Source organism: Aptenodytes patagonicus, chromosome 1, assembly GCF_965638725.1.
Source record: "Aptenodytes patagonicus chromosome 1, bAptPat1.pri.cur, whole genome shotgun sequence".
Taxonomy (NCBI): domain Eukaryota; kingdom Metazoa; phylum Chordata; class Aves; order Sphenisciformes; family Spheniscidae; genus Aptenodytes; species Aptenodytes patagonicus.
In genome coordinates this window covers 206,157,362-206,174,600 of record NC_134949.1, presented here as the reverse complement: position 1 = coordinate 206,174,600, position 17,239 = coordinate 206,157,362, and the positions used below count along the sequence as shown (strand labels likewise).

The 17,239-nt window shown below is 42.1% G+C and overlaps 1 protein-coding gene across 5 annotated transcripts in view; it reads right to left on the bottom strand.

The window, feature by feature from the left end:
- Window positions 1–17,239, bottom strand: part of SACS (sacsin molecular chaperone) — a 75,900-nt gene that overhangs the window by 35,651 nt on the left and 23,010 nt on the right. For 2 of the 5 annotated variants that reach the window (XM_076328093.1, XM_076328094.1), the window contains exons 3-5: window positions 6,984–7,096; window positions 3,303–3,453; window positions 251–338 (exon numbers count right to left, since the gene is read on the bottom strand). In XM_076328093.1, the coding sequence (XP_076184208.1) occupies window positions 251–338; window positions 3,303–3,453; window positions 6,984–7,060 (316 nt within the window). In that variant the 5' untranslated portion in view covers window positions 7,061–7,096. Of the gene's footprint in view, window positions 1–250; window positions 339–3,302; window positions 3,454–3,711; window positions 3,758–6,983; window positions 7,097–17,239 lie in introns of those variants that run through there. The other 3 variants (XM_076328096.1, XM_076328097.1, XM_076328095.1) reach the window with 2 other exon arrangements.

The window sequence follows — 17,239 nt, the reverse complement described above, 5'->3', positions numbered from 1 at the left end:
TTCCAAAGGACAGCAATATTCTAATTTCTACACATGAAATTACAAAGAAAAAATTAAACACCAAGGCACTTAAAAAGAGAAGTTTAGTTTTTCTGGAGCAGAATCAAGAGAACAAGTGAAGGGATACCTAGGACTTAAGAAAAATAATTGCTTCCCATTTAAAGAAGAGAATAATTTTAATTAACTCCAGATTCCATCAGAAAATGCTTTGACCGTCCCATTTATAAACAGAGACAAGTATTTTTCATACCTCCTCCTTTCAACCCTTTTGACTGAAGCTTCAGAAAAACTTGATTTTGAGACTTCTGAAGATCCACAATCTTGATACCATCAGATAACTGAAATAAAAAAATAAGACAGATCTTGATCAGAACATTCTGCAGTACAAATATTTACTGTAGCTTCATTTCCTACATATTTATTCTATGAAGTCTGGTTTTATCTAAAAGTATACAAATACTCTGAAACATCCATTATTCAGTTTGAGCAGCACTTTCAGTCCCTGAGGTCTAGGATGGCCTCCTTTGCCTAATGATACTCCTCAGATGAAGTATCAGTTTGTTAGTAACAGGACCAAAAAAATGGCTGCAAACAAATCAGGTGGGAAAAATGCCTAGAGAAGGATACTAAGAGCAAGCCATGGCCTCCCATTTTTACATTTGAGAAGTTCCATGTTCTGGGGACTTCTGGAAGCATAGAACTAAAGCAGTTATTGTTCTAAGGTGCATGCCCATAAAGAAAATAAATATATACAGGAAGTACATGGTCTATGTACTCCAAAAAGTACATAAGGGTATGCAACTTCACAGGAGTTTTAAACTAAGCAGTATCAGCTCAAAGCAGCTAGTAATACAGAATGTGTAGAGAGAAAAGTGTGTCACGGAAACACCCCTGAAGAATTCGACAGCCTCATCTCCCCGTTACCTCTACATGCACACTTACAGACTCACCGGGAACATCACGGAGAAACTGGGGCAAACTAAGCAACAAATTCCTGAGCAGCCATTGGGAAAACTATTTAGTAATCATAGCACATAATGGTTTTGCTGCAGTTCTAGTTTCGTATTATATGTGTGCCCCAGTCATATACAATGTGATGCTAAAATAGTCATATATGACGTGAGGTTATCCTGCATAACACGATAACAAATGTAGAATTAGAATTTGCGCTGTGCTAATTAGAAACTTAACCAATTCAAATTGCTTTCCGTTTATAGTAAACTATATTAAAAGTTTATTATGTGAAATTATATTATTATATTAGTCTCAGTTTATAGCAAAGTTCAAGACTACCTCCTCACTTCAATGGGTAAAACCAAATCACTAGAAAGAAGTTGGTGCCTACACAGACGTAGATGCTTATAATCTAACTATATTTAATAAGCAAAAGACAGTCCTAGTCCACAGTATGCAGTCATAATTTAAAAACATTAATAAGAAAAAAATTATACTCCTTTTTACTTAAACCAGTTTTAAATATTACTTGAAACAACAGTGCATTTATTGTAAGTTCCTACAGAAATTTTATACTTGAGATGATCTTATCTCAAGATGTAAAATAGCTTAAATGGGGTATACGACCCACTCAGGACTCACTAAAATAAAAAAGAATCCACAGAATGCTGTAACCCATCACCAACTATTAAAAGGACAGAATAACTGAATTTTCTCAGGTAGGATTTTTGTAGCAAAACACCAGCAGAAACTTAGAGAATGAACAGATCCAAGTTAATAGTTTAACACTGTAAGGAACTATGAAAGAAAGAGATACTGGATTTTACTTAACATCTCTAAATTGCACATAGCAGCTTTAACGGAAAAAAAGATTTACCGACAAATATTCTACTACCTCAGTAAATTAAAAAATAATTTGATCCCAGTAAACAGGAGTTCAAAAGTTTATAAAGGATTTTCAAAATTGCTACAGTACAATTATTCACGTATGTATTTTAGTTTAATATTTAAAAAAAAAAATCAGAATAGCTATTACAGTCTGCTTACTGACTGTTCCCTTCCAAAACATAGTTTTCTGTGCCAGACAGAGTGCTGCTCAGATTTTCGCTTCCAGATGCATTTTAGAAAGTGATATACAGATCTCCTTCCTCCCAAAACAGGAAGGCCTGAAGAGAACAAAATAAAGGACACACAAAACCAGGCAAGAAAATAAAAGATAAACTACATGGCCAGTTTGTTTCAAACCCAAGCACTCAAAGATTACTTGTGTTCCCCATGTAGGTTCTTAAAAGCTTCCTGAGCAATACAACTACTAACATCTAGTTCTTTCCTAGCATCACAGAATGGTTTGGGTTGGAAGGGACCTTTACAGATCACCTAGTCCAACACCACAGCCACGGGCAGGGACATCTTTCACTAGATCAGGTCGCTCAAAGCTCCATCCAACCTGACCTTGAACACTTCCAATGATGGGGCATCCGCAACTTCTCTGGGCAGCCTGTTCCAGTCTACTACCCTCATAGTAAAATATTTCTCCTTATGTCCAATCTGAACCGACCCTCTTTCAGTTTAAAACCATTGCCCCTTGTCCTGTCTCTACAGGCCTTGGTATAAAGTCTCTCTGCATCTTTCTTATAAGCCCCCTTTATATATTGAAAGGCCGCAATAAGGTCTCCCTGGAGCCTTCTCTTCTCCTTTATATATTTGCAAGTCCCCTTGCCCTATTTAACTCTAATTTCCAACCTCCTCTCTCTCCCCTTCTTGCCTCTACTCATCCCATCCCACCAATATCTCCAGGTTCCATTTCCCAAGAGCGTGGCTAGAAGCATGCCAAGCAGTACTGAAACGGTGACCCCAGGCCTATGCCTTCAACAGAACAAGGTCATTCACTCTCCCTCCTGTACCCAGACCTCAATTTTTAACTTGTAAGTGCTTCCTGTCATGGCGATGTCAGCTCTGCTGCTGAAGCTGGTGAGCAGGTGGAAAATCAATTAAAGATCCAAAGGAAGCCAAAACAAATACATCAGCACTCTCAGGTGACTCTTCTGCTCCCCCCCAAAGAAATAACGATAGAGCACACGGATTATGTCAGAAAAAGACATAAAAACTTGAATCATAAAAGCTGGCACCATCAAGAGAAGTATGAGGGTTAGCTGCTTGTTCAAACGACCTCCTTGCTTCCCATGAGAGACCCTCACCTAAGGACACACGCACTGTGCTGCCCGTGCACCAGAAGACCTGGCAAGATGCAAAAAGCAGCTGCGTGGGGACTTCTAGTACCACGGCGGTGTGAAAGGCCACCAGAGACCGGAGGTGCCCCCGCCACCCGCCCTGCCGCGCCCCCTCACCTCTCTCCCGCGGTGCCACAGCCGCTGCTCGGCGGGGGGGAAGCCGGCTTCCGCGTCAATCCGCGCCTTCACGTCCCCCACAGCGGCAGAAGGCGGCAGCTCGAAGGTCCTGCAGCCCAGGCAGTCATGGAGGACGGTCACCCGGGCCAGCCTGCGACAACACGACAGACACCAACTGAAGAGAGGCACGCAGCACCCTGCCCCGGCGCCCACCCACCCTCCCTCTCGGGCACCCCCAGAGGCCCGGGACGGGCGCCGGAGCCCGCGAGAGTACAGGGATGGGCAGGCGGCTGCCCCCCCCCCCCCCCGCGGGGGGAAAGGAGCCGCCGGGCCTGCGAGCGGAGCCGCTCCCGCAGCGCCGTACGCCCGCGACCTCCCCCCCCTCCCGTCCCGTCCCGCCGCCACTCACATGCCCGCCGCTGCACACAAAGGACCGTTAGCAGCCGCCGCTCCCCACACGGGGAAGGGGTGGGGCTGCGCACGGCGGCGAACGGGAGGGGCTCGCCCTGAGGTCTGCGCCGCGGAGGAAGAGGAAGGAGGGGAGGAGAAAGGAGGGGAGAAGGGAGTGGGTGAAGAAGCCACCCTAAAAGCAGTGGCGGCGGCTGCGGGGGTGGAGGTGCGCCCGGCCCGGCCCCTCAGCGGGTCCCCCGCGGCGGGTGGCGTCTCGTCTCGTCTGCCACCCCCAGCTCTGCCTCCGTGCAGAGAGGCCCCGCAGACGGGGTTTCCCGGCTCCGCGGAGCTGGGGGAGGCTTCCCGCGGCCCTGTGCCCGGTTTGTGGGGCTCGTCGCTCCCGCTGCCTGCCAAGGCCTTCGGGTGAGCGAGCCCGGTCGCCTCCGGCGAGGGGAAGAACGTAGCCTCGCCTGGTTAGCGGTCCATGTATGACATGAGGCTGCCTGAGCCGTGACTAGCGCTGAGATCCAGAGACGTTACCACATGCAAATTCCTCCTTCAGCAGGGCAGGCCGGCAGGGAAGCACACTGGCGTTTCACGTAATTCCCAGCATTCAGGCACCACCACATGGAGCACACAAAGTTACGGCTGATAAACCTCGTGTTTCTCAAGGATTCAGAACACAGAAAGAAACCTCATTTTTCTGCTCTTTGTTAGTCACTTGATTGATCATGAATATTTGTTGGTATTGATCTTCTACTTTATCTCACAGGGCATATGGTAAGTCCTCGTGCCATTCAAGACTTAACGGAAAGTGCTCTCTCCCCTGAAAATAGGCAGGAAAAACTTACTCCCATCTCCCAAGGTTTAGTCAGAAGCAAAGGACATAGTGGTTGCGATTGTTTTAACCCAGCCTCTACAAAAGCTTCGTGATTTCTGATAGGCTAGTTGCAAAAGGAAGTTCTGTAAAATTGCGAGATGGATGCTGATGGACGAAACAACCTAATGACCATCAATATGGAAAATATTGAAGTACTCAATGCATTGGTGTTCAAAGGCAAGGCCTGCTCCCACTCTGGCACATTTTGAAAAGCGGAGGAGCAGCCAAGGATGAGAACTGAGCAACAATTAGGAGCTACATAGAGAAGTTGTATGTATTCAGGTCTATATGACCAGATGGGATTCCCCTGAGGGTGTTCAAAATGCAGGCCAACATGACCACAAGGCCATCTAGGAAATCTACCATCAAGCACAATGATCAGGAGAGTTTCATGGCTAGAAAAAACGGCCCATCATCATGAAAGACTAAACGGAGGCTGAAAGGAATTAAAGGCCAGTAGATCTCACCTTGGTCCCAAGAGATAGCATGGAGAACATCCACTTGGAATCCACTTCCAAATACTTGAAGGACAAAAAGGTAATCAGGAAAAGTAAACATAAATTGACAAGGGTTTAATCAGCCTTCTATACTGAGATGACCAAGTAAGTAGATGAATGAAAACTACTGGATGAAACACACCTTGACTTTTTGTATGGCTTTTGACACTTTCTCCTAGAGCATTATATTCAGAAGGTGAGGAAGTATGGGCTGGAAGTTAGGTGGGTTGAAAGCTTATTGGACCACTGAGATCAAGAAGTTGCATTAAGTAGTTCAACACTGAGCTGGCAAAAAACAGAGTACTCTAAGCACATATGTTGGGTAGGCCTGATGCTGTTCAACATCTTCATTGGTGACCTAGATGACAGCAAAGTACTCGAAGCAAATTTGCAGAAGGCACTTGTGTACAAGCACTAAGAGCTTTCTCTTAATGCCTGAAGTCTATCAGAGACAGCCTTTAATATGATTGCTACAGAAATTATGTAACTGTTGTGCTGTAAGGTGACTGGTAAAATAAAAAAGTAAATTAATTGTCCTTGAAGGTGATTTGTCAAAATTAACAATAGAAAGGTATGGTCTGCTAAAGATTTATGATGATTGGATATCATGGCAAGATGAATCAGGTAATATCTGATTGGGTGACCGATGTGATGCCTATCTGAGAGATCCCCAATATAAGCAAAAGCTGTGACAAATCAAGCTTGGGAAAGCTGTTCTGAAACCTCAGAATAGATCCCATTTGGGGACCTAGCTGCTGATTAGAGAGAAGAGGAGGACCCTGCCTTTGCTGCATGCCTGAGGCAGAGAAGCCTCACATGTGAATGCTGGTCCAGGTTGGTGGTACCACCCATAGATCAGTGACGGTTGCCCCCCATCATCAGTGTGGGTACCCTCCCTCAGTCACCAGCTGGGTGGCACATGGGAGCATGGCTTCTCTGGTATAGCCATGTTGAGCTGCTGGTAGTTAGTAAGGTGGCAGTACTGCAGCAGTGGCTCAGTTAGTGTATGAGTGAGCCAACTTGGTGTGTGTTTATATGAACGTGTATATTGTTCTAATTACTAGGTTAGATGTTGTTTGCATATAACCATAACATTAGCAATAAGATTATCAATAATGAGTTGGAATAGTTTTTTATGCAATAAAGGACAGTGCAGCTCAATCATCCCTGTGGTTCTCATCAGTCAATTAAACTGGCAGGCTCTTTGGGCAAATCAATCTTCAAGCTCCTGTGAAGCTAGTGTGATCCCAATGAGCTAAGGGGACCTTGAGAAACTTGTGAAGGGAGCCAACAGAAACCCCTCAAGGTTCATTGTGTGCAAAGTTCTGCACCTGCAGCCATGGACTGTGCATCAGTATAGCCTGGAAAGTGACGGGCTAAATAGCAGCCCTACTTCAAAGGAGTTGAGGGATACTAGGCTGAATACGAGGCAACAGCATGCTCTCTCTACAGGGAGGATGACCAGCAGATCAGGGGAAGTGAGTCTCTGCTCAGTGCTGATGAGGCTGGATTTTGGATATTGTGTCCAGAATGTGATGTTTTGGGCTTTCTCATCCAGCAGAGGACTACTAACACAGTCCGGCCCAAAGCACGTGACCTAGAAGAGAAGATGGGCGAGCTGGGCTTGTTTAGTCTGATGAAGAGGAGACTAAAGTGCAATATAGTAACATCCCGCAACTACCTGAAGGGCAGTTAACAAAGGGGATGGAACTGAACTTTTCTTAGTATGCAAGACTGTAACAAGGGGCAGTGGCAACAAACTGCAGCTTGGGAAGTTCACGCTGGACAGTAGGAAAAAACTGTCGCTAGGAGAGTAGTGCAGTACTGGCATGGTTTGTTAAGAGGCACTCTTCGTATTGGGGTATTTTCAAAGCTTAGCCAGACTGATCTGACCAAGGCTTAGCCATGACTGACCTGATCCAGTATTGGTGATCCTCCTGCTTTGAGCACGAAGATGGACTAGAGATCTCCAGCCAGCAATTCCATTTCATTCCAACAGATCCTCAATTCCAGTCCTCGACTATAAACTAAAACATTAATGACTTTACTCAGTGACAGGGAATTAAAACTGCTACTTGGCAGCAACAGATAGCAGAGTTTCTATGAAAGGGGGAAAAGACAGATTGAACCTGTTTCCAGAAAATGTATCAAGCTAAGAAAAGATAAGCCTGATAAAATGGAAGGAAGCTTAAAAACCACAAAGGTCAGGTGGATCAGGATCCAGCACACAGTATCTAGATAGACAGAGCTCTGCCAGTGCTGCAACATCTTATTTCATTCATCAGCAATATTTGTATATCGAATACTACAGGATTACATAAAAAAAAAGTTAGAAACTTTGTGGGTCTGATCCTGATTTCAGACTATAAATAACTATAAAAACTATTTAGAAAAAACTAATCTTGTTTAAGTTGAAATAATCTAACCTTTTACTTTTAGTTTAGGTCTTTGTTCATTTTTCTGTCTTTTCATCTTTTCGATTTTCCATTTTGTTTTGCTCCCTTCACAGTTTCTGTCATCATGGAATTTTTCGTATGTCCAAAGGAATGAGAAGGCTGCCTTCCAATCTCCTACATTTATCTTTTTATGTCTTGATACCAAGGGAATATACTACCTACAGAAGGGTGTGGCATGAGGGGGCACAAATGTGGATGACTGGACAAGATGGAAGGAGTGAAACCTGATGCAGTCCTATCCATATCAGCTACTAAACAGTCTCCAGACCAGTTGAACCACCAAGCCACATTGGCAAAATCTAATTCTTCTTCTCCAGCTGGGATCACAGGATTGACTTAGCATTTTATGAAGCATCCACAATTGTTTGAATGGGACCCAGGAGAAAAACAGAGCTATCTCAACGAACAGCCACCTCTCTATGATGAACATCTCAAATGGTGGGGCTTATTCAGGGGCACAGACAATCCTGCTGTCGATAACTGGCTGAAGTTCCCCAACCCATGTCACTTCACATGACAAGACAACACTCCCAAATTATGTCCTGTGATGCTTCAGCATTAGTACTGGAGAAAAAAAACTCTAGGTACCACAGATTCTCCCTAGTATGTGAACTCTGCAGTAGAGGGGGAGGAGTTGGGAAGAACCAGTGATACAGAACTAGAATGGTGCAAAGTTCTGGGCAAAAAAGTGGGAGTCCTGAGCTCCTTGAAATTAGCCATACCTGTTCCCCTCATAAATCTGATCCTCTTGTTACAGGGGAGACTGTTTTTCATCCTGGCAGGACACTTTTCCCCCCATTTCTATTTACTGTGGGACACCTTTCATTTGCCTCTCCATTATCATGTATTTTCTACTATGTTTTTCCCTTTTCATAATTTCTGCCTTTGGGTTCTTTTTTCTGTCCATCCAGATAGAAGCAAGATGTTCATCCTTTTAGTAGATTTGTATTTATAGATGGCTAGGGCATGTGTTCCAGCGCAGCCCATTGATCATCCACACTGTTTAACTGTTGGCATGCTTCTTGGCACAAATTTGACCCATAGCCATCACCAATCTTCAGGATGATGGTCAGGCACAGTTCATAAATGAAGGACAACTTCCCACAGGCAGAAAGGACAAGGACATTTGGTTTTAGGGCCAGAGACTGTTGAGTTTTTTAGACATGAGCTGTGCTATGCCACTTACCCTTAGAGTTCTGGCCCCTTCCCGAGGGCACCTTCCCTGTTTGTTTATTGGATAGATGTTGCTATTGATGATGATAAGCAAAACTCCCACTGATTTCAGTGATGCCAAAATTTCAAATTACTGATTTTATGGCGTAGGCTCCTAACAAGAGAAGGCGCTGATTTAAGTAACAATGACAAGGAAAAATGAACACTGATTCTGATACCAGATCCAAAGAATGGGGAAAAATGAGCTTTTCTCAAACTCTACAAAAAAAGAAAAGAGTAGAAGTATTCCAAGTACAGTTTCAGTAGAAACCTATTTGCAGAAACTTAATTGGAATTTAAAGCCACTCCTACAGCATTAATTATAATGCTGATTTCTATCAGCAACATCTGGCAAGGAATGTAGAATATAAATCTCCTTTTTATTACAAAGTGATTTATACCTATCCTGGTATCCATTATCAAACTTTGTCTTTTTTACAACTTATGACAGTGACATTTGTAAATATTTTTTTTCCTGATATCTAATTTAAAATATCCTGAAAAAGTGACTATATAGAAATTATACTGTCTGACCGAAAAGAAGTACATGTTCCAGTTTGCAGATTTTCGCAACAAAAAAAATGCAACCTTTTTTTATTTTTAATCGTGCTTATCCCTTTGGTAAACAGAACTGTGGAAGCTGTGTAATCCTAGTGAAGTTAAAGTATCACATACATATTTGTTATGCAGAACTACTATTAATGATTGTACATGACTGTAAAAATATCCATTTGACCTGACCAGGTGGGAATTTTGTAGCCATGGCAGTTAGAAAAAAAAAATCTTTTAAATCTAAAATGATTGGGACTGATTTTAGAATTTTTAAATACTACATATAAAAATTCCTATGATAACATTTTTATAACCACTTTTCCAAGCAGAACAGCATTTAGTTTTAAAAATACATATGGAAAATTCACCTGTAGCTATAAACAAAGTTCTGTTTGGTTCAGAATGAGGTCATATAACCCTTACAAGAAGGTACATGCAATAAAAAAAAATGGAGTCTCTGCAACATTAAAGTATTTTTATAAAATGAAATGAAAGCCATTTTCATAGTGACATTTCCTTGAAAACAGAAAATTCTGTGTTGCGGAATGACCTCATATTTCCAATAATTTAAAACAAGTGTGCAGGAGCAGAAAGAGATGGATCCTTATCACTGTGCTTAGAAAGATGGAATGGAGTCTGCAAAAGGAGTATGTGGTGTGATAAGAAACAAACATGATTAGGTCACTAATGCAAGAGGAAACCCACTGCAGTACAATAGCTTCCAGTGCAGCAAATAACATTCTGCAGTGCTGGCAGGCAAGTAGCGGTGACTCAACAACTACATCTAGATTTGAGACGGTGCACGCCAAACATAAAATCAAAACTTTCTACGACACAGTAAGCACTTACCTTCATTCTTAAATCAACTCCTTAAGTGTTTCTAACAGATGTTTTAAACATTACATTGTATATATTTCACATTAGCCAGAGATTACAGATTACATTGGTCTGTAGTTGCTGTCAGGAGCTTGCTTTATCCTTGCTTACTAATGCCTTTTCAAGAAGTTTGAGAATAAACCTATCATTTGCTGATGACACATGTGCTACTCATTGGAAAGCCACACCTTACTGGAAAGTTTCTATTTTATTTGAATAGCTGCATTAACAGAAAACAAGTAATTTTTTTCTTAAAAGAAATCACTGAAATGGCTGTAGTCCTATCTAGTACAAAAGACCAAAAAAAACCTCTGGCCTGTGAAGCATTTGATTCAACAAAATGTCTAGTTTTGCCCTAAAATCTGTTACACAATTTAAGTAATTTGCTGAAACTATTTTATTACAGATTGGTGCCGTGAGTTCAAATCAATTCTCCTACTCTGCACTCCTCATGTGAAACCATTATAGGCAGCTTCTAAGCAAAACATCTGCATGATCGTGGCTTAGTCAAATATTAAAGAACTGAAGGAAAGCATTATCTTATTCCTTTTGCAAGCTGATGTGTTTCTAAATGTCAAATATCAAAAGAACAGGATACTTCTGAAATACTACTAAAAACAAAATATTTAAGGGCACAGAGGCCAGGAACAGACATTTATTTCCATTTAATGATTTTGATCTCAGTTATTTCCTTTAATGTTCAAGCCAGTTCCTTGATGGCACTAAGCAAATGATAATGGAAAATACTTAAAAGACCTATAAAACTTGTTTCAGTTTATTCTTTGCAAATAAAGAGCAGAGCAAGAAGGCACAAATGATAAAATTACAAAATCTTCTCAAATGCCGAAGTAAAATGTCCTCTTAGATCTACCTCTAGGAAAAGATTACTTTAAATTAAGTCCTTGAAAAGAAGACCTAACCTTACTCTTAACTATAGTACAGTAACCAATACTCCACAAATTTGAATTGCTAAGAATCACAGGGTTTTCTATTGCAGATGGTACAAATAACAAAATACCAGTACAAAATGCTTGGCGTTTCAAATTATGCAAAAGATTAAACCAAAATAGTGATAAAAATAAACATCTCAATTGCTCTTTAGAGAATTGCGTTAGGAGGGACTACAGTGTTGCAAGAACTGCTGTTGGCATACATTTTTTAATAAGCAATATGTTAAATTACTGGTGTTTTCTTACAGCCTTTGGTGCCAATAAAAGGGCCAGATTTAGAACACCCACTTTAACCTTGAAACATCAAAAAAGCAGAGCCTAAATTTGCAAATTTATTTCAGTGCCTAATGTAGGTTCCTAAATACCATAATGAATCCAGGCCTAGGTTTTTTGCCTCCATTTAGGACACGGTAATCAGCTTATCAAAGGTATTTTTTTCTATACTACCTTAAGACATTTTTCTTATTTTCATTACAGAGTACTTAATGAAGCTATTATCTTTCAACATAAGTGAGGAAAATCCACTCAATAACTAAAATGAGATCAGCAGCCCCAGATTACACATGCATTAAACATTTTAAGAAGTATTTCTCCATCCCTATTGCTTCTAAATACTGCATCTAATAATGCTCCAAAGTTTCATAGTATTTTCTAGGCATCAGTGAACAGAACCCTATGTATATGGAGAAAATTAGAATGTCAGAGACAAGGAAATACAAGACATGTAATTTTCTTAAATTATGAAAAGCCACAACTTCAAGCACATCTGCAAGTATCTGTACATCAGATAGTGGATGATACCCAATAATATCCTTTCAGATAATGCTAGCTCTTTACCAGCTCTGTATCAGTTCTGCCTCCTTCATAACAGGGTCTCATACAGAAATACAAGCAACAATTTATCCTTCAGACAACAGAAGGATGGGTGACACAGAGGAAGAAACATGAGCCATATGTAAGGTCTAGTGAGAGGAAGGGAGGAAAAGGGGAAGAAATGACACAGGGCATCCTCTTCTGGGAAAACACAGAGAAGTGGTGAAAGGGATTCCTGGGTTACGTGACAAGTCCAGACAGCTGTAATAGCTGCAAGTAAATACTGCTCCAAACACTAGCTCATACACAAGAGTTGCAGAATCATTCACTGGGAATCAGAGGCTGTGTTTCCGTGTCCTGTCCTACATAAAGTAGCACGGGGTAGGATATCAAGTACTTCCAGCCTTGGTGGAAGGCTGGATTTCACTCTTGGTGGAACTTCTTGCATATTGCCCCTTACCCTGGTTCAGATGGTATTGCGCAATTTAACAAATTCTTACTATTTGAATGTTTGAGCTAATTTGGCTCATTTTGACGAAGCTGAGACACAAAGCACAAGGCAGCTGTGATATCTTTAGCATGGCGGGTGTGCTAGCCTGTAGCTTCAGCAAGGATAAGACATAAAGACATCCTAACTGCTTCCAGTGAAGTGGATGGTAAAACTTTCACTAGTTAGGGGCAGGGTGCTTTTGAAAATGCCATCATTGTTGTTTACATCTCTGTCAGTGTGACAGAACACAAACGGTATGCCCCTTGGCATACCTCTATATATTTGGACACATGAGAAGCAGGAAATGTAGAAGTCAAGGGAGTTTTCTACAAAGGTTAAGGAAAGTGAGATGGGGAACAGGACACCTATAGAGGCTACAGAGCAGATTTTTAAATGTACAGCAGACTGTATGCTCATTTATTATGCATATGTATTCATATTTACACATACTTATGGAAAGAGTTGATTAGATACAATGTCTATTATTATAATCTATGTAAAATCTCTATTGAAATATGGGTATGACTTAAGTGCAAAGTTAACTAAGCCTGTGTTAACTTCTTTTCAATTAGCCTGCTTGTGCCTATCTTGAACAGAAGTAGCCACACTGAAAAAAAAAAAATATTGCAGCAGTAAAGGGTTTCACAGTCAGTAAAGACTGGATTAGCAGCTGATGGGTTGTGGTAACAAAAGCTGTAGTGTGACTGTATCCCACCTGACCATCAGCACTGCAAGAGCTGAGGTGCACTCACTCCCTCCCTCCAGTCATGGACCAGTTTAAGGCACTTCAGTACCCAAAGATTTTTGTGGATGCATAGTAACCAGATTAACGGCAGCATGTGCTTAACACAAACTAACATTGCAGCAAAACCCACCTACAACGTAATCAATGAAGCCTTTCTAGAAAAGAAGTTCTTTTTAATTAGCTAGAAAAGCTTTTTATAATATTTGTATTGCATCTGTGTGTTGATAGAAAGAGGAATGAGGATGGGAAGTTAAGGGAATTGCACCCCTATTACCATTAATTAATGTAATAGTACCAAATATATATAATGAAGAGAAAAGTTCTAAAACTTCAAAGTCAAAACCTGGACTGGTTGTACTTTAGCTACTGTCTATATATATATTGCACAAACTCCATGAAGCTCCAACTGGGAGCACAGTCTGGTTATTATAGACACTGTACAAAAGAATAAAAAGCATAAAAGCTTGGCTCTGCCCCAAAAAGCATCTATTTGCAGTGGACTGAAGACATGCTGGAGGAAGGGCATACATCAAAATTTGAGAAGCAAACTAATTTGGTGCAACATCACAAGGGCACAAGGGTTAGGCATCTAAAGCCCTAATTTTGCACACTGATTTGAAAATTGACACGTGACTACCATTAAAAATAGCTAGGTACGATATCAATATTAAAGTTGAAGCTCAGGTAAAATACTGTACCAAAATCTTTGAGATCTGTAATTTTTTATAATTGACTGATACTGAAATAAAAAAAAATCCAATGAGGATTCTGAAATATCACTACATAGTCTAATGGAAACTCAATTTAACTGAGATGAGACTTGCATAAAAAACATAAACTGCATGGAACCAAATGAGCAAAAATCACTACATAACTGACATGACAGGATATTTGTCATTTATGATCTTGGTGGAACAAAGCCCATCATTTAACAGTATCCAAGAATGTCAATATTGAAATATAGTATTTTAAATTGTTGGCAGCATGAATAACGCTCACTGCAAGAAATCTGCTTTTAGCAGAACAGATTGAGCCATTCACATGTAAAAGTCAAGTATGTGTGAAGTCAAGTCTGCTTGCCTCTCCCTCGCTACAACTCTGATTTATTCAGTCCCACCTCTGTCCAATACACAGTCTCCAGCCTGAATATTGGCCCTACAGCTCAATCTAGGACAATCCATACTTTCTAGCTCTTGTCCCTGGCAGTTCTGTAGTTTCACCTCTGGTCCCGTTTCAGTCCTTGGTACGAACCAAGTTGACCATCAGATGAGGTCTTTACAAGACACCTTCATGTCTTACTGGATTATAGAAGAGCTTGCTGCAGGGATAACTTGTGTAATGTCTAAACCTCAGAGATTTCCAGATGTACAAAAATTGCATTAGAAGGGCCTAGTTAACTAATCTAGAAGAAGAAGGGAGAGATTCAAACCCCCAAATTTTCTATCCCCCAGTGAACTAGCAATAGAAATACATAACTTTCATGAATTTTCGCAAAATTACCCAGGAAGCCGGTGGAACAGACGCTGAAACAATAGCTCTTGCTAACAACAACTTTCTAACACAATGGAAATCCCACCTTCTTAACACACAGGAAAAAGCAAAGGCTGTACGTTATAGAGTTGCACATCAGCGGGGATTCTGCAGATTGCAAGGCTGAGGGTGGAGGCTGTCGTCTTCCTGCAGGCCCATTGATAGCAAATAAGAACACTTCTAATTACAACTTAACATACAAATAAGCATTTGTCTCATAAGATTTGTTTAAACACTGTTCACACAAGGAACTTGCTTTGCTTTTTAGCTGTTAGCAAGATTATACATTCTTCCCCATAAAACAATATGTTCAATTCAAAGTTAGGCAAGTGCAGGAAGAAAACTTTCTCTTTCACTTGTTTTCAAAAAATGCTATAGTGAATGTAGACTGTACATGTAAATTGAAAGTTAGACTATGAATCCACTCACAGGACTGATTAATTTTTTCAAGCAGTTCTCATTAATTTCACAGAGACAATTCTGTGCTGGTTTTGGCTGGGATAGAGTTAATTTTCCTCACAGTAGCTAGTATGGGGATATGGTTTGGATTTGCGCTGGAAACAGTGGTGAAAATACAGGGATGTTTTTGTTATTGCTGAGCAGTGCTTACACGGAGTCAAGGCCTTTTCTGCTTCTCACACCACTCCACCAGCGAGGAGGCTGGGGGTGCACAAGAAGTTGGGAGGGGACACAGCTGGGACAGCTGACCCAAACTGACCAAAGGGATATACCACACCATATGATGTCATGCTCAGTATATAAAGCTGGGGGAAGAAGAAGAAAGGGGGGACGTTTGGAGTTATGGCATTTGTCTTCCCAAGTAACCATTACACGTGACGGAACCCTGCTTTCCTGGAGATGGCTGAACACCTGCCTGCCGATGGGAAGTGGTGAATGAATTCCTTGTTTTGCTTTGCTTGCGTGTGTGGCTTTTGCTTTACCTATTAAACTGTCTTTATCTCAACCCGTGAGTTTTCTCACTTTTACCCTTCCGATTCTCTCCCCCATCCCACTGGGGGCGGGGAGTGAGCGAGCGGCTGCGTGGTGCTTAGTTGCCGGCTGGGGTTAAACCACAACAGTCCTTTTTGGCGCCCAACGTGGGGCTTGAAGGGTTTGAGATAATGACAGGTTTGATTGGAATGTGCTAGATCGAATTTATAGCCGTTATTGCTGTTTAGCTATTAATTGACAGGCTCCTGTGCTTGCCATGGGGCTTGCTTGCCTTACTGTATATTAGAGTCTAGTGCTCATTAGTGGCCGCTTTTTGCTTTTGCTGCTTGCTGTACTGCTGTACTGCTTATCATCTTACTGCTGTGCCTGGGAACATTTTGATAACAGCAATGGCTATGTGCCTGGGCTGGCAGATGGCCAGGGCATCGCTGCTGTTTCTGTGCTGCTGTACTGGACAGGCTGGAACTCCAGTGTGAACTCGAGTCAAAGGGACTGTGACCTGTGGATGAGTCCACGTGGGAGCAGGACACCCCAAAGCATCTGTGGCAGTGGATAAGCCCATGCCAGAGCAGGTACATCTCGAAGTGTCTGTGGCCGTGGTTATGTCCATGCTGCAGCAGGTATACCTCTGAAGGGATTGTGGCCCCAGGATAAGTCCACGCTGGAGAAGGTACACCTCGAAGCATCTGTAGTTGTGGATAAGTCCATGCTGCAGCAGGTACACCTTGAAGCATCAGTGGCTGTGCATGAGGTCATGCTGGAGCACCTCAAAGTGTGTGGCCATGGATAAGCCCACGACAGAGCAGGTACACCCTGGGAGGGTCTGCAGCCATGGGTAAGGCCATGTTGGAGCAGGTTTACTTCTGAAGGGACCGTGGCTGTGGGTAAGACCATGCTGGAGCAGGTATATCTCTGAAGGCATTGTGTCCATGGAGAAGGCCATGCTGGAACAGGCGCACCTCAAAGCGACTGTGGCTGTGGATAAGTCTATGCCGCAGCAAGTGTACCCCTGGAGAGACTGTGGCTCATAGATAAGGCTCTACTTGGAGCCGGTACAACCCTAAGGGACTGCAGTCTGTGGACAAGTCCAAGCCAGAGCAGGGTCAAGGAGAGGAGTTCATTGCAATGTTAAACCCGATGGTCTGGTCCAAAGGGACCCGGGGTGGAGATTGTAATGGAAATACCTTTAAATTGTTGTAACCCATGATTTGAGTTGCATGTTGTAGGAATTACTATAGCAGGAACCACCTGAACCAATGGAGGACAAGCCTTACAAGAAGCAGTGCAAGTGCAGCAGTGACCCGACCTGAGCTGGCTTTGGTGCCCAGTAACTCCATGCAACACACCACCTCTCCTGTCCTGAGTGACCACCATAACAGATGGAGCCCAAAGTCACGGACTAATGAACTCAATGAACATTTTGTGGACGTTTATGGACATTTTACAGACATTTCACAGGGTGGTCCATAGACTAAGGGAATGATATCTGTGTATTTAGCAAGGGATGGGAAGGATGCTGGTGGGTAATAAGAATGTATTGGATAGTACGGGACCTGAGCATGACGTAAATGGCATGGAATAAGGGGTGGAGAACG